Source organism: Epithele typhae, assembly GCF_022376455.1.
Source record: "Epithele typhae strain CBS 203.58 chromosome Unknown BXZ73scaffold_9, whole genome shotgun sequence".
Lineage (NCBI taxonomy): Eukaryota > Fungi > Basidiomycota > Agaricomycetes > Polyporales > Epitheliaceae > Epithele > Epithele typhae.
Genome location: NW_025954200.1, coordinates 687517 through 712173, shown reverse-complemented (window position 1 = coordinate 712173; position 24657 = coordinate 687517). Strand labels below are relative to the sequence as shown.

At 60.4% G+C, this 24657-nt stretch overlaps 6 protein-coding genes across 6 annotated transcripts; 2 read left to right on the top strand and 4 right to left on the bottom strand.

Annotated features, from left to right (window-relative positions):
- Window positions 1–393: 393 nt before the first annotated feature.
- BXZ73DRAFT_98980 (uncharacterized protein) lies at window positions 394–759 on the top strand (the record flags this gene model as incomplete). The annotated part of the gene is made up of 3 exons (XM_048027851.1): window positions 394–409; window positions 469–585; window positions 641–759. 3 exons carry the CDS (start codon window positions 394–396, stop codon window positions 757–759), a joined length of 252 nt encoding a protein of 83 aa, XP_047880557.1.
- A 4611-nt stretch (window positions 760–5370) lies between these two features.
- BXZ73DRAFT_98978 (aquaporin-like protein) lies at window positions 5371–7090 on the bottom strand (the record flags this gene model as incomplete). The annotated part of the gene is made up of 9 exons (XM_048027850.1): window positions 5371–5528; window positions 5612–5779; window positions 5836–5870; window positions 5949–6043; window positions 6109–6246; window positions 6366–6441; window positions 6581–6672; window positions 6746–6886; window positions 6947–7090. 9 exons carry the CDS (start codon window positions 7088–7090, stop codon window positions 5371–5373), a joined length of 1047 nt encoding a protein of 348 aa, XP_047880556.1.
- Window positions 7091–10961: 3871 nt separating this feature from the next.
- On the bottom strand, window positions 10962–13256 carry BXZ73DRAFT_98977 (uncharacterized protein; the record flags this gene model as incomplete). The annotated part of the gene is made up of 5 exons (XM_048027849.1): window positions 10962–11100; window positions 11162–11292; window positions 11355–12212; window positions 12272–12700; window positions 13125–13256. The coding sequence occupies 5 exons, from the start codon at window positions 13254–13256 to the stop codon at window positions 10962–10964; spliced, it is 1689 nt and encodes a 562-aa protein (XP_047880555.1).
- A 2304-nt stretch (window positions 13257–15560) lies between these two features.
- On the top strand, window positions 15561–18118 carry BXZ73DRAFT_42640 (glycoside hydrolase; the record flags this gene model as incomplete). Its single annotated transcript, XM_048018994.1, has 8 exons — window positions 15561–16014; window positions 16077–16485; window positions 16545–16630; window positions 16687–16802; window positions 16858–16943; window positions 17005–17144; window positions 17208–17352; window positions 17422–18118. 8 exons carry the CDS (start codon window positions 15561–15563, stop codon window positions 18116–18118), a joined length of 2133 nt encoding a protein of 710 aa, XP_047880554.1.
- Window positions 18119–18673: 555 nt separating this feature from the next.
- BXZ73DRAFT_88761 (uncharacterized protein) lies at window positions 18674–20910 on the bottom strand (the record flags this gene model as incomplete). The annotated part of the gene is made up of 7 exons (XM_048025075.1): window positions 18674–18751; window positions 18816–19479; window positions 19555–19795; window positions 19866–19969; window positions 20025–20094; window positions 20148–20325; window positions 20740–20910. 7 exons carry the CDS (start codon window positions 20908–20910, stop codon window positions 18674–18676), a joined length of 1506 nt encoding a protein of 501 aa, XP_047880553.1.
- Window positions 20911–21757: 847 nt separating this feature from the next.
- Window positions 21758–23938, bottom strand: BXZ73DRAFT_98974 (subtilisin-like protein; the record flags this gene model as incomplete). Its single annotated transcript, XM_048027848.1, has 9 exons — window positions 21758–21820; window positions 21873–22317; window positions 22371–22508; window positions 22558–22754; window positions 22806–22910; window positions 22967–23270; window positions 23323–23588; window positions 23661–23792; window positions 23843–23938. The coding sequence occupies 9 exons, from the start codon at window positions 23936–23938 to the stop codon at window positions 21758–21760; spliced, it is 1746 nt and encodes a 581-aa protein (XP_047880552.1).
- Between the last annotated feature and the right edge of the window lie 719 nt (window positions 23939–24657).

Sequence of the window (24657 nt, the reverse complement as noted above, 5' to 3'; positions counted from 1 at the left end):
GCCTTCCCTCAAGCGCCCTCCGACTACGCACAGCAGTCGCTGCGCTCTCACTGATGTCACTGTCTTGGGGTCCGAAGTCCCCCAGTCCTCCGGAATTTATCACCCATTCGTGCGTTTCGACCGTATTTGTCCCGTATCCCCTCCCGCCCTCCCCTTTGCCGCCAACCTCCCGTGGGTTCGTCCTGGTCTTCCTCCGGATCCGCGGAATCACTGAGTATCTGGTCCTCGAATGCACAGCATAACACCGTGACTCACCGCTCGCATCCTCTGCACTCTCACAGAGGCCTACCTTCTATAAAGGTCTGCCCCTCTGTCGCTGGAGTCATTATTCTCTTCCCATCCTCCACCGTCACCGCAGACATCCTCGTCCCTTCACACCTGCAACCTGCCACAATGAGCGACGCCTACCGTACGTCGTCGTCGCCTTCGCCTCCCTCGACGTCATATACTCATGCCTCGAAGACACAGACTACCGCATGCAGCTCAACAACTACCTCCAGGCGAACGGTGGTGCACGCCACCTCACCTGGGAGGTGTATCAGACTGGGCCTCTGCACCAGCCCATGTGGACTGCCGTCTCTTTCAGTGAGTATGTTGGTCACATGTTAGGTTCCGTGCCCTTACCAAGGTTCTGTACAAGTTCGCGGCATCGAGTATGGTCGAGCCTACGGCGGTAGTCAGAACGCCGTCAAGGAAGAAGCGGCTCGCCAGACCCTGGCCGCGCTGGTAGCCGACCGTCGTGGTAGCGGCTACCACTAGCAGAGGACTCAGGACCCACACATGATTGCGCTCACCCTCTCCCGTACCATTGCTCTCCTCTCCCTCGCCGCTCTCGCTTTGTTCACGATCTCCCGTTCGTCGCTCGTCATTCCATGGGTTCTCCCACGATACCTCGTATGCTATCGCCTGCTCTCATAGCTGTAATTTCATACCGTCTCTCTGTATTCTTGGACCTGTTACATGCCGGACGCTCCGTAGTTGTATGTGCACCATGTCCATATATGTTGTTTGCTGTACTATACACTAGCTCATATGCATAATGTCGGATTTGTCTATCAGTCGCACAGACACGGCCTGATTGAACGTCTTTGCTGCACTGCCATGCCCTTGTACACTGCTTTTGAACGTGAACTTTGTTTCATGGCACTCGATCGCCTGCGTCCTCGCAGTACAGATTGTCGGAACTTGCTGGGCCGGTTGATACCATCATCCTCGAATGGGCTCTGTGTATCATGGGCATTGAGATGAGCCCCGTATGGTTGGTTGCTAAAATTTCACGTTTTATGAACAGTCCTTCAGTACATCGTCCATGTATCCCCGGAAGCCGCGGGTAGATCTAGGTCTCTGAATGACGCGGTAGGATTCACGGTCACGGGACCGCGTCAAGTGGGCGCCTCCACTTGCGTGAATCCAAGGACGCGGGCGTCTGCGATTGTCATTCGCACAGGAAGGACAGCCGCAATCCAACATACGCACCACATGCACGCTCTCAGCCACGCTGCGGGATGCCGCCCGCAATTCAATTCGAGATAGGGACTTCTGATGTTAGCGCTATGGCCCCCGACGAGTACCGCAATAGACGTGTTGAGCACAACCGCCGCCCTTCGATGTACCGCAATCGTCCTGTACAAGCGTTCCCGGAACGTGGCCTCCTGCTCCAGCTTGCCAATGAGACGCAGGGCAAAGGCAGACCACGCGGCCCACGGTTCCCCCGGCCACTTGCGGCTCTGCCACGCGGCGACGCCAGCGCCGCTGCCCACAAACGATACGCAGACTTCTCGACGGCGGCGGCGGCGGCCAGCCCGGAGTCGGATGAGCTCGGCGAAGTGTCGCCTGTTCGCTCGCGCGAACGCAAGGACTGAGGACTGAGGACTGAGACTTGAGGCTTGATTCCCGGTCAGCGAGTCGCCGCCTCTGATGCAAACCGTCCTCGAGGCTTCGGGCGCACCGATCTGTATATCGTGTGCCTGCCACTCCGAGGCGAGCGGCGGAGCAGAGCGGCGACGGCGGCCGCGGCCGCGGCGAGCACTGAGCAGAACCCAATCGTCGCGCGCGTGCGGGGCCTCCTCCCCTTGCCGGCCGAGCGTTCGCCCAGGCCCCGCGTCCTTCATCCGCTTCGTGGCGAGGCACCCACGCGATGGGGTTTGGGAACGCACCCCCGCGAGGCGGTGCACGCGCGACACCGCCTCGCGCTCTTCAAGCTTCGGCCCTGCAGGGCGCCGCGACATTCAATGCGGCCCGTCGTGCCAGCCGGAGTCGTGGCGCCGCGCGCTGGAGCTTCCGAGATCGACCGACGACGTCCGCGCCGCACGGCTGGGGCGATGTGGACCTGGTTGCGGGCAGCGTCGCGCCGAACCCAGCGTGGCCGGTGGTTCGTCCATGATGTTCGCGCGACGTCCGCGGTGGCCATTGGCCGTGCGCTGGCTGGGCGGAGTCGGAGACGGAAGCGGCGTCGCCGCAGAAAACACCCGCTGCGTGATGCGATAACCACACCCTCCGGTGCGCCTCAGGTCGACGGCGACGCGCGAACCTTGAGTATGACTTGGCCTCCGCACCCCGATGTGCGGTCTTTGTGCCACTCGCGGCCGGCTTCACCGCTGGGGCGGGCACCTTCGTACGTTGACACGCGCAGGGAGCCGAGCGCGCCGCACAGAACGAATGCGCACGGATCTCGCTCAGAGCGGTGCCCGAGACAGAGCTCCAGTCGCCAGGGGCAGTATGTCGCCGCGAGGCACTGAGCACTTATCGGCCGGGGCAACCGCGCGCGGGACATGTCCTCGCTCGAGAGGCGCGCGACCGGGGCGAATCCCGCTCGCGCGACAGAGTTCGAAGCTGTACACGTACGGTGCGCAGAGGCGCGAGAGCCGCCCAACGAAGCCCCCGGGCGGCCCCTGCTCGACTTCTGTCGCACGCGCGCCGCTGACAGCCTGGAAAGTCGCGGCCAAATTCCCGATGCTCGCGCCGCGCGGCGGTGCGCGCGAGAGGCCGCTCAGCGTTCAACGGTGCGTCATGGGCCGTTGGAACACCTCCGCGATGACTCGGTTGAAACCTGCAGCGGGGCCCCGCCGGGGGGGATGCAGCACAGTCGCCGACGCGCGCCCCGGCGATTCTGAAATACAAGATCCAACGCAGCTGACGTCAATCCGATCACCGCGCGCGCTAACGAGGTTATGCTCTCCTCATCTTGTGGTTTCGCCGAGACGACTTTGGAGTCCGTGGCTGGCACGGCGTGGGGCGCGCGGGTGAAGTCGGGATGGCCTTCGGCCTTCGGCGTCGATTACTGACGGCCGAAGAGCACAGGTACGCCAATACCGGTGATTCCGTTGTTCCACAACTGTGTTGGAGAGGGGCATGTGTTGTTCTAATCGTTTCTGCGACACATGCTCCATCTCGTATCAACGCAGCCTCCATCATTGCCTTCCTGGGAGGGTGTGTAATTGAATATTATCGAGGCTTTTGAAAGTCTCTAAGAGAATAAGCTCGAGTCAGCAAATATTGGGGGTCACGACGATGCGAAGGTACCTCAGACAACGTCCGTGATCGGAATCCTGTTGTTAGTACTGTCCCTCGAATGTTGCAAGTGACAGGCATCGCGTGGCCCTTGCGAAGCGCAGACCGAGTCATGTTGCGTCGGCGAACGCTGGTACCCAGGTTCAAGTGGCCCCGCATGTGAGGAAGAAGCTGCGCATCGCCGGAGTACTACCGGGTGAGCCATTGACCTGGCACCTTCCCTAACGGCACAGCAAAAAGGAAAAATATACAACGGGTAGGTGCGCTGGCTATCGAGGGTTTTTGGTCCGGCAGCTGCGGAGTGCGACTGTCATCGGAGGATGCGAGGGTTTCGGTCGGAGGTCGCAGAAAGTTCAGGGATATCGACTGTATTGACGCAGCTCGGTGGTTGAGAAAAAGCCGGAGCCGCAGGCAATGAACCTCCGGATACGCCGGTCGTGCATGTGGCCACATCCTCCTGGGGATGTTCGAAACGCTCGTTAGCATGAAATTAGATGAACGATCGGGATATTCGAGTAAAAACATGAAGTCTAGCACCACATCCGTACGTCCCGACTTCCCTTCTAAGCGCCAATTCGCCGCAACGACCCCCACCCCCCCTCCGAAGGCGACCAACGGCGCGGCCAAGGATTCCACGCCGTTGTCGGACGAAATCGTCTGGTTGGTAGCTTTCAAGTTACGCTGGCCGCGCTGCTGGTCGAGGGTTGCACACAAGCGCCAGCGTTGAGCGGGCGCGATCTACTACATGCGAAGAGGGCCGAGGGAGAAGATGCACAGGTGAGCTGGTTCCCTGGCATGCGCAGTTGAAGTCGTGTTGGGGGGCTGGATTGTCGTGCACTGTGGAGCGGGGAGGGCGGGTCAGCGCGACATTGCGTTCTGTTGAGGCGAGCGAGACGGTATCATAGGCTGCTTACCTGCTGATGGATGGACAGCGAGCGCGCCGATAACGGAATGGATTCCACTCGCCTCCTACTCGCCTCCTGACGAGAACGTCTGGGCCAGTGACAAGAGGCACATGATCCATCCGTTGCTGTCTTCGGCGAGTCGCCCAGCGACGGGCTACAGCTTGAAGCGTTGGTGAGCTCCCAATGTCACCGTGACGAAGAGTGCTTGCATATCGCAGGGACAGTGCTGATAGCCATGCTGGACCTAGTGCGGCGAAGTGGATGAAGATTGCCGAAAAACAGCAGGAAGGGAGGCTGCATTGTCGTAGGCAGGATTTCGAATGAGAATCGGTCTTCCGAGTCCGATTTGCCCAACGCTCTGACAAACAAGTTTGGTCAGCACTCCGACCTCGCTGGTTGCTCAGCCCGCGGCATGTCGCACTTGAAAATCGTCGTCGCATATCGCGCGTTGAAAGCCGGTCGAGTACCGGCACACGGCGCGCGTCCTCCGCTCCCATTCGCTTGTTCGCCCGGTCCGAATGTCCCGCACAGGCGCTTACGGCTCCGGGGACCTCGATAGCCGGTCCTTCGGCCGTCGGGCTGCACTGACAAACCCCTCATCCACCGACTTATAAAACAGGTCGCCCGCCCCCATCCGCTTTCGCTTTCCGCCCGGTTTCCTTTGGGTTTCCTCGCCTGTCCTCGCTGGCATCACACCAAGGAGGTCGATCGTAAAGAAGGCAAAAGCGAGTCGTTCGTCAACGGCGTCCATGGCATCGGTGTGTTACAGGTACAAACGTAAGATTAAGTGCGCCCCACTGCCACATGTCTGTCCAACCTGACTTCGGATTCATTATTACAGCGCAGCGGCGCGAAGACCCCACGGAGAAAACACCCGACCGAAACGCGATCCTGTCCAAGCCGCCGTGCGTGCCGGCCGGCCCGCCGTTTTTGAGCACGACGCGGGCGGCACCGCTCAGACGGACTCGACCTGCTGGTGCGAGGCCTTGCTGCGGACGGAGTCGTTGTCGGCCGCGGCGACGTTGTGGGGGCCGACCCGCCCGTGGCTCTCCTGCGAGTGCTCGGCGTGGGCGAGGTGCGCGGCGAAGTAGTCGACCCACGCGGGCGTGACGGCTGCGGGCGCGCAAAGGTGCGTCGTCGTTCCGTCCGTCAGTCTCGCGTCCGGGCAGAAGAGAAGGGGGGAGGAAGAGACGCACTGCGGCTGGAGTCGGAGAGGACGTAGGTGTAGAAGAGCATCGCGCAGATCGTCGCGGGGAAGTTCGTCAGTGCGGCGATCGCGGCGTAGGATCCGCCCCCGGCGGGGAGGCCCCAGATGGTCAGTGCCATGAGGCGGGCGCCGACGTCGCGCGCGGCGTTGGTCGCGACTGCACGATCGAGGAGTCAGCGTGTAGCGCGGGAGGGAGACGGGATCGGGACGTACTGCCGACGGTGGCGTAGCCCCAAACCATGGTCGCGCTGGAGAGGAAAGCCGGGCACGTCGTGTCAGTCTCGGAAGTCGGGGACTGGCACGAAGTGCACGACAGGAGGACGCACTATGCAAAGGCGATGATCCAGGGGCCAGTGGCGGGCGTCGCACCAAAGTTGGTTGGGTCAACCGAGGCGAAGATGACGAGGCCGATGAGGAAGTCCTGTAGTGGGGATGATGGATTAGCAGGGTGTCGCATAGAACCGGACAGGAGCAGAAGGTGCGTACGCAGACGAATTCGTTCAAGAAGATGCGGCCAAGGGAGACACCGGTGGGGGCATAGAGTGCGAAAACACCAGCCGGGCCGTTGGGCGTGAACATGACTGCCTCGAGCTTGCCGGACGCCTCGAGGACCTCGGTCACTTCCTATCGGTGTGGCCGAGGTGTATGTACGTTTGTTTAGTGTATGAGAATCAATATAGATTTGGGGGATTGGAATGTGAGATTGACGCGTCGAGGAATAAAGTACACGCGAACATCCGCACCTTGATATAGTCGTACCACTGGACGTAGATGAGCAGGCATGCCACGTAACTTCCCAAGATCTGGGCGGCGATGTAGCTAAGGGTTTTGAAGTGAGCGGCAGAACGATTGAGGGGTAGGGGTAATCAGGGGTAATCGGATGGATAGGAGCGATGGGGATATGCGCGGTCCGCGGCATACACATGGACCCACAGATCAAACGAGAATTGAAACTCACCGAGGGGCCTTTTTGGCGGGGAACTTGCCGAGGAGAGTAAGGCAGACGGTGATCACGGGGTTAAAGTGTCCACCAGAGGTCGGTGCGCAGACCTGGAGTGACGCGAGAACGAGGTGGAAGGAGGATTGGGCCCCTGATAAGTCGCAAAAGGAGAGGAGAACGTACGATGAGCGCGAACAGGATACCAAACGCGTACGCGGCACCGATCTGGAACATGGACGAGAGGCCGGCGATGCCTGCGGCGCCGCCCAGAAGGAAGTTGGCGGTGGAACCGACGCCGGCGTACACGTAGAAGAACACGCCCATCTGCGAGCGGGGGTTCAATGCGACCGCGCGGGGGACGAAGGGGAAGGAGGAGATACGCACAAACTCTGCGGCACACTCGACGAACCAGTGGGCCTGGCGATGGCGGACGCGCTCCCAGCCGACGAAGGCGTTCGAACGGGGCTCGATGTCGGCGTAGTGGACGACGTCGCGGCGGCGGAGGTGGTGCATGCCGGCGGTGGCCATTGCTGCGACGGAATCTGGGCGGGCGGGGGAGAGAGTGGGGAGCAGGAAGCTAGCGGCGGCGGGGGTCTGAAGGACAGATGGCGCGGGCTATCAGAAGGGCGTAATGATGCGCGTGGGCCCCATCGGGGGGCGGGGGCCGGGCAGCTCACCTGTGAAGAGCGGGGGGAAGCGTGGGCAGGGGCGTTAGGTCGACGAAGGGAGCTCGAGCACGTAACGCGAAGCCTGCGGGGGAGGAACGCGCCCTCCCGCTTACCGGTGCGCGAATTTAACGGATCGCTGGGGGCGGAGTGACAAGCGTGCTTCGCGTACAGTCGCCTTCGTGTGCACACCTGACGAAACCTGGCGAGCCGCATGACCCAGCTCGAGCGGAAAATAGATGAGGCAGGAGGCGTTGCCGCGTTGCGCTGCGTTCGCCGTGCGCGCTGGCCGACGATCGCGAGACGAGATCTGAGCGTGCTGTGTGGACGATGGCAAGAGGGTATAGCCTTGTGCATAACAGTGGGGAACCAGGGCAAGATGGTGGAGACAAGGCTTGTGACAAGGACGGGATGCACGTTCAGCACCGGGCCGCCGTGCCTTGCGCCTGTCCTTGTTTGGTTCGCCTACCGGACGCGGGGTCGAGGCGGGGCCCCGCACCGCACATCAGCCCCACGCCCTCGACCGCCCGCGCAGATGGCCATCGCTCCCCTTCTCTTCTCCTCTTCCACCAACCCTCACCGCGCACGGCGACACCGCGCGATCGCGGCAACGACTCCGAGGAACACACATTGCGCGGCTGCGTCCCGATGCCCCCGGCTCCATGGCGCCTCATATCCATCACAACGTCACAATTCCAATCGCCCTGACGCCGAGAGCCACGCACGTCCGTGGCCACGAGGACTCTCCCGGACTCTCCCAAAAGACCTTTTTTTAACGCGTCCACAGGATGGCTTATTGCCAAGCCCCCATGCCGCCGATAACCTACTAGACCATCGCGGGGTTGGCTCCAGCTCGCCTCGGGATCGCTCGTCCCCTCCGTACGCCAGGGACCCGTTATGGGCACCTGGCCTGTTTCCCCAGCACTCGTATAGCGTGAGTTGCTCGGCGTACTATCCTCAAGCGGGGGAGGTTGCTGCAAACACACGCACGCGTCTCCCGCGAGAGGTCGCGCGCGCATTGCTCCTCCGGATGCAGGCACACCTCGTGCAGGCCGCCGCGGAGACGAGCACGCGAGACACATGGGGACCGGCCGCCCCTTCCAGAACGTGCGCACATCGACAAACCGCCCGGGCGCGTCCACTCGCTTCGGGGGACGCAAGCGAGATCACGCACGCCCGGACCATCGACGCATTTCTCAGACTGGGATCGACGTGCGAGGAACGCGCGCGCGTCGGGGTCTGACCGCGCTGGATTCAGCTCGGCGCGAAGTCCGTCTCAGCTTTGGTCAGCGCCATCGCGCTTACCTTTGTCTTCGGCCAGATGCACCGTGGCCCGTAGGCCCCCGTCGCTGCATGTCGTGGGCACCGCATGTACACCATCTCTCCAGCCCCCTCGGGGCCGACACGTCATCCGTCCCGTATACGCACCACTATTCTCGCTAGTTAGGTTACTGTATCTCGGCCCTCTAGGGCGTTAGACAGGATATTAACAAACAAACAAACTGCACACCATCCTTCTCGACACTCCCCAATAGAAACCTGTCATCTCGTGCTGTGAACAAGACCAGAGCGAGCGCTGCAGGCGCTCTCTGGTTCCGGGTGGCTGAGAGCAAAGTCAGGTGCGTTTCACGCAGTGAACGGTTGGCCAGGACGTCGGAGATGGAGACATCCGGTTAGAAGACTGTGCTGCGCAGACAAGGCACAATATCCTGTGTGTGTCATATATTGCTTGTGGCAAGGGGCTAAAGTCGAAATATCAGCTTAGAGGCTATGTCAAAGGGAGAGGGCCGGAACAAGGATCAGGAAAACCGACAGTGGCGCACGGCAACACATGACCTTTTCTTGAGTACATATGCCGGACCGTGATGCGAAACGACAGCTGAAGAGAGGCAGCGAGCGAACAAGAAAGTGAAAGGGCAAGTCAATCCCGATCTACAGCGCTAGAAACGTTTCGGCGGGTGTTGAGCCTGCCGTGACCATCATTGCCTCTTTTTTTGGGACAATCATTTATATCCCGTGCACCGAGTACGGGTGCGGCTCTTCTACATGGGTGACACTTGGTGGGCGAATGTTCTCAGCCTGCCTATGGGCCTGCATCTAAGGGCTGGTCACACCCTTGGTTTGTGGTGCTCCTCACGTGTGCCGCCGGGCGTCTTTCCACGTCGTGCGCGCGCCGTGCTTTGCCCGCTCGCCTTCTCTGTGTGGTGCGTGTATTTTCATGCACCCCCCTTTTATGACGGCGCATCCGCAAACATGAGCGCGCCGTCATTCTCGGTGTCAGGTCTCGGTACTCGGCACGCCTCGAGGCGCTGCAGGAAATCGGACTCGCCCCGCAGCGCCACCAGCGCTCGTACCTCGCGCATTCGGCGGCTTTGCAGCGCATGGCACTTCGGGCATTCTGCAGTGGGTTCGCCCTTGAAGCTCGAAGAAGCGCGCTCGGAAGGATCCGATGCACGCGTGGGTTGAGCACCGCGCGGCAGAACCGGGACTCCATCGCTGCGGGTGAGTGTTCGTGCGCCCCCGGCGCAGCGCAGGTCGTGTGCTTTGGCGGGTCGAAAACCAGCAGTCATGGCCCGCGAAGGGGCGCGGGTTGCGGTACTGTTCCCGCCACTCCGACTTCAATCGCACCGCCAATAGATCGCGCGCGCGCGCGAACGCCGCTGAGCACTGAGCACTGCTCACGCTCCTGAACCATCATCGCCTTTTGCCGGCTTTGGACACACCAGGCGGAACTACGACGGAACCGGGGAGCCAACTTGCGGGGATACGGCGCAGGGTTTGACGGGAGAGCGAACGGAGAGGGTCCAGGACAACGAGAACGGCAGCGGTGAGGGGCACGGGGCTGCCGAGGGGGGAGGGGTTCGCGGTGTCTTGGTGTGCGCGGACTCCGGTGGCGGGGGCGGTCGAGGAGTCGAGCAGGCCGTGTACGGCGACCTCGGGCAAAGAGTCCGTCCGAGTTCGAGATCCACTCCACACCGGCGCACGAGAAGCCGGGCATTCTTGGCTTCGACGCGCATCGAGCCGAGCGTCCTCGTCCCGTGGGAGGTGCCTTCGCCTGGCCGGATGATGCTGCACTAACCGTCGGAGGACCTCCAGCTAGGGCAAACCAGATGCATAACAGTTGAGGAGCAGCAGGGTATCCATGGAAGAAAAGAATCGGCATCTTCTGACAGCGAATGCGGCTGAAATGGCGACGACGGTTTGAATCGTCGGCACTTCAGCTGTGTAGGGAGTCTGATCTCGAAATCAGCTAAGTGGAAGAGAAGTCGTCCGAGATAGCCTGCCTATACGTGCCACTGGAGTCGGAGGCACTGCTAGCGCACAACGCGGCCCGACCGGCCCGCTTGGCCCGACACGTCTGAATCTGTGCAGAACCGAAGGCTATATTCCAGGTATCGATGAAGCAGTCTCTAAGTTACGATACTGTACAACCGGCCCCCACCGCGCTCAGGTCATTGCATAACTTATGTATCGTATATAAGAGGGCTTCGATGAGGGGAGCGTGCGGGGCCACCTCAGGTGCGGAACGAGCGTGGTGTGCGGTCGCGCAGTAGTGCGCCGACGGCGGTCAGGAGGGTAGAGAAGATATGTAGATGGGCGATAGATGACCCGGGATTGTATTCCAAGCAGAACATATCGTACTTCCAGCCCGAGGAGTCGTTTTCGAGGTCGACTGGGGAGGGAGAGGCGGTCACAGCATAATGTTCCGGCCTCGAGTTCGTGGCAGTGCGGGTTCAGACCAGGGAGATAGGGTGCTTGCCCGCTATCCGCTCTTCGATGATCTGGACGATTGTCGGCGCGTAGACTGGGATCTGCGTGCCCTGGAAGCCTTCAGGGTAGTTGACGCTGGGCTCGTTCGGGTACGTGAGGAATCTGTGCACGAGCGAGAGGAAGGGTCAGCCAGGCACAGTACACATCGGACTTGGACACGTACGTATCGTTCCAAACGGCGAAGTGGCGCATGCCGAGCGCGGTCGACGTCCAGTGGTAGTCATGTGCGAAGCCGCCAGGGTAGAAGATCTCAATGACCGTCGACACAGGCGTAACAGGCATCATGATCAGATGCTGAACGCCGGCTCTAGTCAGCCGCACTTTCACCTACGCGCCGACCTGAAACGAGCACCCACCGTCAGCCCGTTCCCATGCACCCCGAGGAGAATCGTCGACTTGGCCGCGATTTCCAGCTGCTGCTCCTTGCTCAGCTTCTCCGCCTCGACGACGTTCAGCTCCCACCCGTGCTTGGCCGTCATCTCCTCAAGCGCGGTGACGAGAGCGGCGTGGTCCGCTTCGATTAGGTGCCGCCGTGCGCTCTGCCGCGAGATGTAGGAGATGACGACCTCCTTGTCCGACAGCCCGGAGAAGGCCTTGTGACCCTCGAGCGCCGCCGCGCCCCTCACGCGCTCCGCGCCCTCGACGACCGCGAGCGCACGGACGCCGGTGTCAACCACGCGGGGATCGATACCCGCGAAGCGGAGCACCCCGCGCCGGACGGGCTCCCACCAGAGCGTGGTGAGGCGCTTCTGGTCGCGCATGTAGTCGATCGCCTCGCTCGCGATGCGTTGGTTCTGCGAGCCGCAGCGCGCGCCCTTGAACGAGGCGGAGCGGTCCGAGAAGAGCGCGTAGGGGAAGTGCCACGCGCGCCGAGGCGCGGCCGGGTTCGAGGTCGCGACGGTGCGGTCATCCCAGTCTTCCTCGACCTCGACGGTCGTGGAGGGGAACGCAGCGCGGAAGAAGTATGAGTTGAAGCCTGGGCGGTCGCGCCAGCCGCGCGCGCCCGCGTTCGCGAAGATGACGCGGTCGACGGGCGGGGCCGACGATTTGTGCGCGGTGCCAGGCTCGACGGTCGCGCTGAACGCGCCCTGCCAGAATGCCCACGCGCCGAAGAGCCATTCGGCGCAGAAGTGGTAGTAGTGGTCCAGGAACTGCGAAGGCTCGTTGACGATGAACGTGTTGCCGGGCACGGACCAGAGCCGGTTCTGCTCGTGCTGAAAGACCCGAGATGAGCGGCAGGCGCAGCGGCACAAGACAGACTAGCCTGACTCACCGACTCGACATCACCTGCCCACATGTCCCTGGCTTCCTCAGGCGTGACGAAGCTCATGTCCTCTCGTGTGGGGAGACGCGCCTGGATGTTTTCTGGCGTGTTCTCCGCGGGCAAGCCGGTCGAGGTCATGAGTGAGATGTCTGGGAAGCTGTTCGGCCTTGTCGTGACTATGTAGATGGTACCGTTTGACATGTAGAGGTTCTTGAAAACCGTCCAGCCAGGCGCATGCGAGAGCATCGTGGTTTCTGGGATAGTGTACGAGAGGTCTACCTCATCCGAGAACGTCTTCTGCCCCTTCTGCGTCTTGCCAAGTCCCGCGAGAAGGTCTTGTAGCGCTGCCTTATCCGTTCCAAGATTCCGGGTGTCATCGTGAGCGTGAACGTGGTTCGCAGGCTGACCGTACGCGTGGTCGTGGCTGACTTCTGACACCTGACAAACATAATCAGCAAACGAGGCACCTGGCGGGCGGAGAGCGGGAAATTGGGCGAGGGGCCGCTCTCGCAAAGACTGTGCAACATCGCAGCGACCCGGACCTCTGACGACCGTGAGGGCGAGAGGGGTACGGGAACGCATGTGTAGGACCAGTTCTCGGGGCACTCGCCGAGCGTTCCACTGAATCTCGGAGGACGCGTCTAGATGACAGTGACACACGCAGGCCGACACGTCCTCAGCCGCGTTCTGTCCACGAGCCTCTGCAGCCCAGGGACGCATTCACATGCGGGGGCGCACTTCCTCCGCCATGGTAGGCGTCCGTCATCGTCTCCTCAAACATCCCCCCGTCACGTCCTCTTCCCCCAGGGCATACTTGGAAGGGGCCCGCATACACGCGCGAAAGGCAGGACCGAAAGCTCACCTGTGTACTGACGATTATCGAGTGCTCGGAGGACAAGGGTCCGATGAAGCTCGTGGCGAAATGCATCGCGGTCGCGCCGAAGAGGACGAGCGCGACATCGCGGAAGGTGCGGGAGCGGGCGAGGCCCACCATGGTTTGCGCGAGGCAGAGACGGGGAGGGCGAGGAGAAGGAAGGACGGTCGCGCGAGGCGAGGGAGCGGAGGGGAGGGCGCAGGGACAGGGAGGAGGAGGGTGCGGGAGTGGACGAGTCGCAATATATTCCCAAGTGGCAGCCTCGCCGCGCTCCGCCCGCTCGTCCGAGGCGCTCTCGCGGTGATGGCTCCCCGGCTAGCAGCGGGTTCCTCCATTCACTCGAGCACGTCGCCTCCTCTGCCCGGGCCCTCTCCGACCGCTCATCCTCCCCGTCCCGCCCAGCCGCACCCATTTCCGTCGACAACCGGTGTTACGCGGCTCGCTCAACGGCCAGAGCAGCCCCCACCGCATCGCTTCGGAGTTTCATTCGTTTCACGAAGCCCAATCACCATGATTTCGTCGAAAACTGAGCTTCAGCCTCCCTTCGCAAAGAGATCAGCAGCGTGCTCGCTTTCGATTACTGATTGATAATGACACAGCGTTACAAGGCCTGTCGGGCCCGGTGTGGAGGCCGAACGTCAGGCACAGCAGCCCGAGGCGTTGAACATCGCCCCCGTATCTGCAGAACGTTGTTTCGGAAGTGAGCGTCTTCAATGACGAGAGGCTTTGACACCGCTTGTTGTGAGCCGTTCTCGAAGTTGACTTGTTGGTGGAAGATGAGATAAGACCGTCCAAGCGCCTAATCCGGGCCGGCCGGAGTCGTTAAAATGCTTTTATACCCCTCACGACACTCGGTAAGTATCTTGAGCTGGTCTGCTTCCCTGTTCAATGCCGTACAGGAAACCACCGCCGACTGCTATGCAACGCCGACATGGCGCCTTTACTAGCTACCGTCGCTGGCCGACGCGGACTGTTATCGACGGCAGGAATATCAAGGGTCAGAATGTAGCCTATGTATGTCGTGTTCATCTCTCTCAGTTCTCCCTCACTCCCCCATGCACGCGTCCTACAAAGCTCCCTCTCCTTGCAAAGAGTATGAGTTCCCCCAACACAGACGCAAGCTTGTTGCTCCCCCTATAGATTATGAGCGCCATGCTCGTATCAACTGCAGCGGGGACAAAGACTGCGCGCCGGATGTCGGTAACGGCTGCAAGGGAGATCAGCAGCGCCGGGCCTGCTCTTTTGCCTCGTTCCGTGCTCAACACCGTCCCAAAATTCATCGACTCACCCTCGGTGCTCACCGCACACTCTGACTGTGGTATTTGGCGGTAGCTGCGCCCCGGATGCAGGCCGTGGGCGAGCATGGATTCTAGATCGGACCTTACTGTGCCTCTGCGAGGACGGCATGGGCGCACAGTTTGAGGTATAGTTCTGCATCCCCCGGCCAGGCGCGCAGGGATGTTGCCGAATGGGCGGTAAGACTCGCTCTGCGCGAACTGTACTGACTGTCATATTCTTGCGTTCTGGCTGCATAATTTATTGATGGCCTCTGCAGAACACCGCGGCGCAACGCTGCTGGTACATAACACGCCCCGCTGGAGCTGATTCTTGCCATTCTCCTCCGAAGAATGGGTCATTCCCACTTCGGCTTCGATAGGCCAGATTGGATCACTTACGTAACGCAAGCCGTAGGTTTCGGTTTGTTTTCGACTTTGAAGTTTGACGTTTGACCCTCGTCGGTCTGATGCTTCTGGCACCCCGGTCTGGTACCTTAGGCTTGAGCTCTTGCTTGGAACTACCCTGTGATGACCACGTGAGCTTTTGGCACTCAATCTCAACTTCACCGTGAGGACAGCACAGAAAACCGTTCGGCCTTGTTGAACGGCGCCGTCTGGACCTGCCAGCGCAGGGTGAATATAGTATGACCGTCGCGGCTCGAATACTACAGCTGTAATTCCAGAGGATAGTATTTGGTATGTCTCATATCTGTCTGCGCCAAGCCTCTGTGCTGATTCGATGTCGACAATGTTCCAGCCAAGCAAGTACGTAAGCCTGGCGAGTTGTCCGCTCCAGCCTCCGACATCTTCCCATCATTCACCGTCCGAGTCCCCTGGGCAACGTGGTGGTCTCAGCCGATGCTTTCCGTTCCGTGTGGCTGTCTCGCTTTTATTGCCCAGATTCCTGAAGATTCTCTGAGCCCGATGCAGTTGATTCCGGTCTTCTGTCACTTCGGCTGCCGCTCATGTGGTAGTACTCGTAGCAGATATCAACCTCGCCCGTTCAGGGACTTCACATGCACTACACCTTTCCTCCGTCCACCATCTTCCGACGATCCAGACACACTCTTCACGACCTTCCTTCGTTTTCTTACCTTTTCTTCTGGATATGTCTTATTCTTATGGTCCCAGCCACCCACCTGAGGGCATGTATTCTCTCAACAACCTCTCCGCGCCCAATAGCTCTCACAACAAGCTGTCCACCGATTACCTCCCCAGCGAATCCACCACCTCGCTGTCGCACGCGCCCTTCCTCGGCAACAGCCAGCAGCAGAACGCCTTCTACGGGGGCACGTACGCGACGAAAGAGGGCCAGCCCCGCACGTATCTGCCAGCCCCGCGCCGCGCCGCGGCTCGAGGTCGCCCTTTCTACAAGCGCCCGTGGTTCTGGATCCTTGTGGTGATTGTGATCGCGGGCGCAGCAGCGTTGATCATATACTTGGCGGTCATCCGCCCCAAGCACAACGACGGCGCGAAAAATTCGTCGCCAGCGAACAACGACACAGCTGCGGCGCTTGCCGTCCACATGGGCGGCGATGGCAGCACCGTGACCATGGAGGACGGTTCGACGTTCACGTACGCGAACAAGTTTGGGGGATACTGTGCGTGCTCGACTCCCTCGTTCTCCGATGGCGTTTCTGACTCTCGCGCACCCTGCGAACAGGGGTCTCCAACCCGCGTGACCCGTTCGACAACTCTGCGCGGCCGAACTCGTGGACCCCGCCGCTGAACCAGAGCTGGACGTGGGGCAAAGACCGCGTGAACGGCGTGAACATCGGCGGCCTCTTCGTGCTCGAGCCCTTCATCTCCCCCGCGCTCTTCCAGGATAACCCGGGCACGGCCGACGAATGGACGCTGTCCGTGGCCCTCGCGGCGAAGGGCAAGTTGCAGGAGACGCTTGAGAACCATTACGACACGTTCATCACCGAACAGGACATCGCTGAAATCGCGGGCGCCGGCCTCAACTGGATCCGCGTCCCGATACCTTTCTGGGCTATCGAGACCTGGGACAACGTCGGCACAGAGAAAGGGCAGACCGTTGCGGAGCCGTTTTTGGCCCGCGTGTGCTGGAAGTGAGGAGCGCATGCGTCTTGACTACACATTTAGACTAATGGACTATCCGGCCACGCAGATACATCCTCCGCTTACTGGGGTGGGCGCGCAAGTACGGTCTTCGTGTCCTGCTCGATCTTCACACCATTCCCGGCTCACAGAACGGTACGCAATTGGACAGCCGCGGGATCGAATTCCTCTAATCACTGCACCCACGTCAGGCTACAATCACTCTGGCAAGCTCGGTTCGCTCAACTGGCTTCACGGCGTTATGGGGCTTGCCAATGCGGAACGCTCTCTTGATTACATCCGCACCCTCACAGAGTTCTTCTCCCAGGTGCGACCGAGTTGCTTCGCCATTTCGTAATCCTGGGCTCACCGAATATATTCAGCCCGAATACCAAAGCCTCGTTCCTGCGTTTGGTATCCTGAACGAGCCCTTCGCTCGCACTATTGACCAGAACACGCTTTCCTCGTTGTAAGCAATCATCAATATCTGCGGAGTAACGGATTTGATTACTGACACGCGGGATATGAAGCTACCTCGAGGCTTACAAGATGGTCCGCAACATCACGGGTATTGGCGAGGGCAAAGGCCCTTACATTTCCTACCATGACGGGTTCATCAACCCCTCATCATGGGTTGGTTTCCTCGAGGGTGCAGACCGGATCGTTATGGGTGGGTGCATGCAGATCGACGTGAATGAAAGTAAGCGCATTCTGACCGCGACGCCGCTTCCAGATACGCATCCCTACTTCGCGTTCACCGGGAAGGCTAATCGAGACCCGGTGAACGTCACCGCTACTGGAAGCACGGATCCCTCCCAGATGGGTGGCGTTTGGCCCAAAACGGCGTGCGACTCCTTCTCGCCACTCCTGGACAAGGGGTGAGCAGACATCCGTGCTCGACGTGCAGGCGCATTGCTAAGCGACTCCCCGCCCCCCTCGACTCGCAGACGCAAAGGCTTCGGCGTGACCGTCGCCGGCGAGTTCAGCAACGGCTTCAACGACTGCGGCCTCTTCGTCGTCGGCGTCAACTCCTCCACGCACTACGGCCCCGACTGCGACTACTGGCAGGACCCGGCGAACTGGTCGGACGCGACCAAGGCCGGCATCCTCAACTTCGCGCTCGCCTCGATGGACGCCCTCGGCGACTGGTTCTTCTGGACCTGGAAGATCGGCAAGTCCACCGCCGGCGTCGTCGCCTCCCCGCTCTGGTCGTACCAGCTCGGGCTCGCCAGCGGGTGGATGCCGGCGGACCCGCGCACGGCCGAGGGCGCCTGCGGGAAGTTCGGCGCGACGGGCGACGCCTTCGACGGCGCGTTCCAGCCGTGGCAGACGGGCGGCGTCGGCGCGGGCACGATCGTGCCGGGCGCGCTCGCGGCGGTGCCGACGTGGCCCCCCGCGCTGAAGGACCTGCCGGAGGGGGCGGCGGACGCGGCGGTGCCGCGGTACACGAGCACGGCGAGCGCGGTGACGCTCCCGCCGATGGAGGTCGCGACCGCGACGGTGACCGCGAGCGTGGGCAGCGGGTGGGCGGACGCGGCGGACAGCGGGCCGGCGGTGACGGCGATCGCGGGGTGCGCGTACCCGAACGCGTGGAACGGGGTGGGCGCGCAGGTGCCCGCGTCAGGGTGCCAGCCTGCAGCTTGAAGAGGGGGGGCGGGCGATTGTCCCTCATGGTGGCTCGCTGGTTGGCGCTGTGCGCGATGTTAACTTTTTACAACTTCGATTATACTAATAGTAATGGATGGCTCAAGAGAACAAACAGGAGTTCCCCCTACCATACTCTTTCGTTGACACGTCAGGGATCAGGCATCTCACGACATTTGAGCTATCGAGGTCCGTGTGGTCGTTCGGTGGGGCTGGTATTTTTTCGATCTCGATATTAGTCCATTCGGTCTTGATTGTCAGCGCTCTGCGCAGCCAGCCCCCACGGGACTCTCGACTTCAACAGGCGCACTTCCTGGCAGCGTGATGACAAGCTGCATGCCAAGTCCAATTATGAAGTGTTACGGCCCATTCTACAAATGCGTCGCACGGGAGACGACCTAGAGCGTCGTCTGTATCAGAACTGCGCGATCGCACGAATAAAGATGAAAACACTGAACCTGTGCGTGACAAAATCAACTGTGGACGCTTAGATAAGGTTTCGCATCAGTGTGGCTATGGGCCGCGGATGCATTGCATATCGATCAAGCCACTCGTTCACCAGAACCTGTTCGTCTGCGCGTCGAACCCGTTCGCGAGTCGCATCATCACCGCCGTCGAGGTGAGCGTAGAAAACTGTCGGTTGCGGTCAGATCGGGATACCCTCAGACGTGTGGCAGAGCGGCGGGGAGAGACGCACTCCGTTGCCGACGAGCACCTGCGCGCGCTGCGCGATGAGTTGGTCGACGGCCTGCGCGATGTACCGCTGCCCGCGGCTCAGCGCGAGGTCGCGGCTGCTCGCGATCGCGTCCCATGCCATCCCCGAGCGCCAGACGGCGTCCTTGAGCTCACCGATGAACGCGGCGTCGCCGTTGGTCATGATGAACAGCCGCCACGCGTCGTGCCCGGCGGCGGACTGACGCACCTCGCGCAGCTTGTGCACGATCTCTGGCACGGTCGGGTAGCACCGGCGGCGGTAGTGCTCGATCGTCTCCGCGGGGACTTTGACGTTGCGCCCGGGCGGCTGGTGGTGTGGCGGGACGGTGAAGTGGTCGGGCATGGATGGGAAGGCGTTGACGCCGACAAAGTCTTCGGATCGCTCAGCGAGGTTGGTGCAATGCGCTTCGTAGTCGCCGCGCCTGATGTGGACGACCATGAGGCCGGGGATCATGCTGTAGCGCTCTGCGCTCGACGTTGACGGACTGCCGGTGAGGAGGCCATCCTCGAGAAAGGGCGGGAGGAATAGGTGGCGGTTGTAATCGAAGGCAAGCTCGACCAAAGGTGACCAGCCAAATTGTGAGAAGATGGGGGAGGCAGAGAGCGTTGGCCATGCGTCCAGGAGAGCGTTTCGCACGCCGAAGACGCTGTCAAAAGGTTAACGACGGCGACGGAAGGAATCAAGAGGGTCGAGAAGGCGGACACAGCATCGCGAGACGTACTGGTGATGAGTGAAAATAGGCCCCGACTTTTTGGTTGTCTGGATGCAGGCCTCAGCTGATTCTCGCAGGGACCGCGACCAGCTTCCGATCAAGGTAGACGCTGTGAACTCTCCAGGCGAACCTTGGGAGAACTTGAGGCTGTCTTCTTCCACTTTGTGATGGCATACGGAATCAAAGTATTGGCGTGCCACCGCGGGCGCCGTGTGTTCTCCGTCTGGGAACGAACCTCCTACGACCGGACCTATCGGAATTGTGATATCAGTACCGCCCGGGGCTCCCTATCTATCATGGCTGTTGACCAGTCAACCCACCTCGTACAAGCGCGGTGTAAGGTATCTGGGACGGTATCCAACGGGTTTTGTACTTTGTATACAGCGACCCATCGTCGCTCCACGTGTAGTTGTCAAAGACAAGGCTGCGAAAGGGAAGTAAGCGATCTGCGAGGCGACCGCAATGACTGGGAGGCTTACGTTCTTCCGGACTGATACGCCAAGTATGCATTCAACAAGTGCTCTTGGAGCGCGTTGCCCCACCCCAACCCTAAGACTCCACATTTCAGAGCGCGCTGATACGAAACGTAGGGAAGCAAATACCCGATGTGTGCCCCGCAACGAAGAAGAACCTGTCTTCCCAGTCTGGCTGTGTTTTGCTCCAATTGTGTTGGGGAAGTTGGAGCTCTGCAGCGTGGTACTCCGAATATAGCGGGGGAAGGACGGCGCCTGCTGGCGGGTCCTTGCGGTGCACCCAGCCCGAGTGCACTTCGGTACCAAGCTTCCAGAGGAACGCCGAGGAGAAGACAAAGTAGAGGGCAGTGAATACGATGGGCCTACGGCGAGAGACAGCGGGGGAGGAGGAGGAGGAGGAGGAGGAGGAGGAGGAGGAGGAGGAGGAGGAGGGGAAGGGTTGAAGGATATCCTCCTTGGAGTGGTGGGGGGAACGCATGCTCGAGCACGGCTGAGAGGAAACGTGAGCTGCGCATACGAGGTGAGGGAGCTTATATCCCGTCGGCCGCAACGACGGTTAGGCGGTTCAATCGCGGCTCATGTCTTCTCTTCTCCATTGGACACCGATTCTGGGGCATCTCCACAGGCCGGCAGGCATCAGAGGCAGAGTTAGATGGACGGCCCAGACGGCATCTTAATTGCTCCACGAGGCGCTGCCCGACGAGCGAAACCTGGGACGCACGGCAAGCTCGATCCCAGTTTCTCGTGGCGCCGCAGTGCGAAGCCGAGCCTCGCAAGAATCCAGGAGGTTGAGCTGCAAGCTCAATCGCACGAGGGACTCTGCTCGCACCCGCTTGTGAACTTGGTACTGAATCTTAGGGCCTCGTGTCTGCAGAAAGAAACAGTGAGCCATCACGGACAAACGAAGAATAGACGGGGGCAGGCCTCGGTCACCGGTGGTATTGCGCAAGCTCGGCTCAGCCCGGCTTTGGCTCGCTTCGAACGGCTTGACCGGAGCCGACCAGCCAAGCCAAGCTCGGGAAACCAGCTTTATCAGGCCTCCGGGCCGGCTCTCCAGCCGGCTTGTCGTCCGGAATAAGCAATTTCAGGTGACACTTCCAGAGAGCTCTCCATTACATACTGTTATCTGCATGTATGCAAGTAGTTCCTAAGTCCATTATAGCTGGTAACAAAACGATAGGCCCCTCGCACACACACAGTCGGGTCCTCGATAGGCGCTCCCGCTCCCGCTGCGCCTGTGTGCACACGCGTCGTAGGCGAGCGTAGTCGCTTTTCTTCGGGCTCCGCCACAACCGACCGCGTATCTGTGGGAAGCCAAAGGGCCTATCGTTTTGTTTCCAGCTGGAATGCGGCTCCGGAGGAAGCCGATAAGCCATCAGCTGCTCGGCTTGATGCGGCTTCGGCTTGAAACCAGCTCAAGCCGAGCCGTGCGCAACACCACAGGCCTCAGGCGCTGGTAGCATGACACAGCATGACACCGCCTCCCCACTCCACTGCCGGCCGGTCGGCCCGCAGCTGTACACTGGCGAAATTGATTGTTTCATGCACCACCTCAAATGTGCTCTTTGAAGATCAAATACTGCCACATGCGGCCTTTGGACACCCGGGTCGAGAAAAAAGACAGAACATCTGCGACATACCAGCAAGCGCTACACACGACACTGCGCAGTCAGGAAAGAATAGATATGGATTGTGGCTTCTCGGATGAACAACGCAGTCTGGAAGGTAGGCGAATATGGCTACTTGTTCCCGGTCACCGCGGAGAGCAATCTGTTGAAATTCGGTGTCCCCAGGCCGGTAACCTGGCAAGTAGCGTGAGATCGTCCGAACAGGACCAAAAACGCGGGTACGTACAGGATCCCATCCTGCAGCGGCCGTGAATCCATTGCTTCCACAGCCGGGATTGCTCCCGCGGGTGATGTCGTTGAACGCACTCGCTCCGGACTGGTACAGAAAGGGATTCAAGAAGCCGAGCGGGCTCCCGCCATTCTTAAGAAGAGCGTCGTTGAGTAGCGCAACGATACTTGCGAAGGTCGGACTAGCTGCGCTAGTACCGGAGACCGAAATAATCTTGCCGCCTTTCACGACTTGGAAGCGCTGCGCTTGTGTGGCGACATCCGGGAAGGCACGTCCCGAGGAGTTGAACAGACCTTGATTGCCCTTGCCAAGGGCGGAGAGATACTGACTTACAGCAGCGTCTTGATATGATGGCCGCCCGAAAACATTGGAAAAACCGCCGGAGGAGAAGGACGCCGCGGCCTCGGGAGCAATGCCCTTCGTCCCTCCGACCGAAGTGACGCTGATGTGGACATCAGAACTTAGCGCTGCGTCCAATAGACCGAAGACACGCACAAAGGACACGTGGACGGGAAGGTTGGCTGGAAAGTTGTACAGCTCGTGTTTTGGATCCCGGAGACGCCGCCGTCCCCAGATCCGAAGACTACGGTGGTACCGCGTGCACCCAGTTGGGCGTAAGCGTTGCACAGGTTGCTAAACCATACCATTAGCAACTGCGAAGATGACTATGTATCGAACTGACTTGGCTAGTCCGACCGGCACGTCTTTTTCGTTGAAACCAAAGCTCGTGGTGAGAACAAGCGGGACGTCCTCCTGAGCGATCAGGGCATTGATGACGTCGAGGAAGCCCGCAATACCATCGGAGTTGCTAGTGCCAACCGAAACTTGGGTAGTGTTGACTCCTGTGGCAATGCCGACAGTGTACTGCATATCCAAACTCTGCATGTCAATAGTCAGCAATGGCCGTGACCGGAGCATGCCAAACCTCACCGCTTCGGTAGTAGCGGCTACGCGATTGTTGGTGCCACCGTCAACGCTCTGTACGCCGAACGTTGTCCGCTTGTTCACGTCTGGGCGGAAGGTACCCAGGAATTGCTATTCGAATGTCAGTTCATTTGCGCGAATAAACGAGATGCGCAGTTGTTACACACAGTGAGATCGCTGGGATCCGCCGATTCGCCGATGAAAGTCGCAACGAAGAGATTATTGCCTCCGGCGGAGGCAGGGGTTGACGGAACACCGTACAGGTCTTGCAAGCATTTCGGAGTAATGACATTTACACAGGATGCATCAGGGGTGACTGCAGCCGCCGCCGATGAGGTTGGCGCTGCACGAACTGTGGTGACGGTACGCGTGATAGTGACGACCTTGCGTTTCGTCATTCGGTTGGTCAGTGGACCTGGCGTGACATCGACGATCTCGACCGTTGCGGGAGAGACGAGAGGTCCCACAAAACTGAATATAATACGTTGAATGGTCCAGTCTGGAAGACATGTCAATCACTCACGATGTGGTTGGATAGACAAAGTCGAGATGGCCCTTGACACTCGACGGGACGGAATACGCCATCGTTCGAAGGGACGTGATGTTCGTCGCGTCGTGCGTGTACTCATTGAACTGTGCACCCAACAGCGCATTGGCCTGCCCAACTGATAAGTTGATGGTCAGCCAGTCACCCGACGCGGACTGCGCCGCCGCCGTGATGTTGTTCTTCGCCAGCCACTTCTTGACAGCCTTGACGCTCTGCGGCTTCGGTGCGACGAACGCCTCCACCTGATTCCAGCCAGCCGGCCCCACATAAGAGGCCGAACCGCAAACGCGCAAGGAACAAAACAAAACTCGCACCTGCGCCTTCGTGAGGTGCTTCCCGTAGCTCTCGCCCCCCGGCGTGCTCACGTCGTACAGCGCCGTCTCGAGCCCCTTTGGATCCCCCTGGACGAGCGCGATGCGCAAGTCGAGCATCGCGTCTGGCGCGGCCTGCTTGACGTATGAGAACCCGCAGGGGGCGCCGCGCGCCGGTCGTGGACGTGGAGGGTGTCGTAGTGGTCGTGAGCGTGCGCGGTGGGCCGGCCCAGCGCGGAAAAGGAGAGGACACCGAGGAGGAGCAGGCCGGCTGCGAACATCTCGGAAAACACGCAAACGCGACGGGGGCTGGAAGAAAGGGAATGGGTGGCCTTGCCGGCGGGCGAGAAGGCGACTCCGCGCGGGACGCGGGCTTCAGGTCGTTATGTGTCCATCGACAGCGCGTTCACGGGCGTGCAACGCTGATGGCCGGCCGGGGGCCTGGACTTGCATGATTGACCTGGCGGCGTGTGCACAAGGAGAGATGATGTTGTCGCGGGCGTCGTCAGTCCATGCTGACGGTCGGGTGTTGGCCAAGGGGGGAGGTAGGTAGACTTTCTAACTACAAAAGATGACAGCGTCAGCTTGGAAGCAACTGCCTGTAGCACTTGCAGCGTTATGACGGGGTAAACAAGAGGCATTGCGGGTACACGCACCCTAGACCACACGAGCGCGCCGCTCATGATATCGACATCAAGCAAGATGTAGCCATGGTCGCAGATTGATTCCACACGATGCGACAACATACTCATGCAGTGTGCCTGAACAGATGGTCATGGCAGACGATATCAGCGGAGTGAGGGATGGGACAGAGCAGGGTGGACAGGGGTACGGGGGACGCCAAGTGGAACAATATCCGTATATGGTAACTGCCGTCAGGCGGCCTTGGACACCCACGTTGAATTACAGTCTTGATGCAGAGTAAGATGGTAGTACAGTATGTAATGGGACCGGATTGCGAGACATGAGGGTAGGAAGACGAGGCCTTGAGGACCAGTGA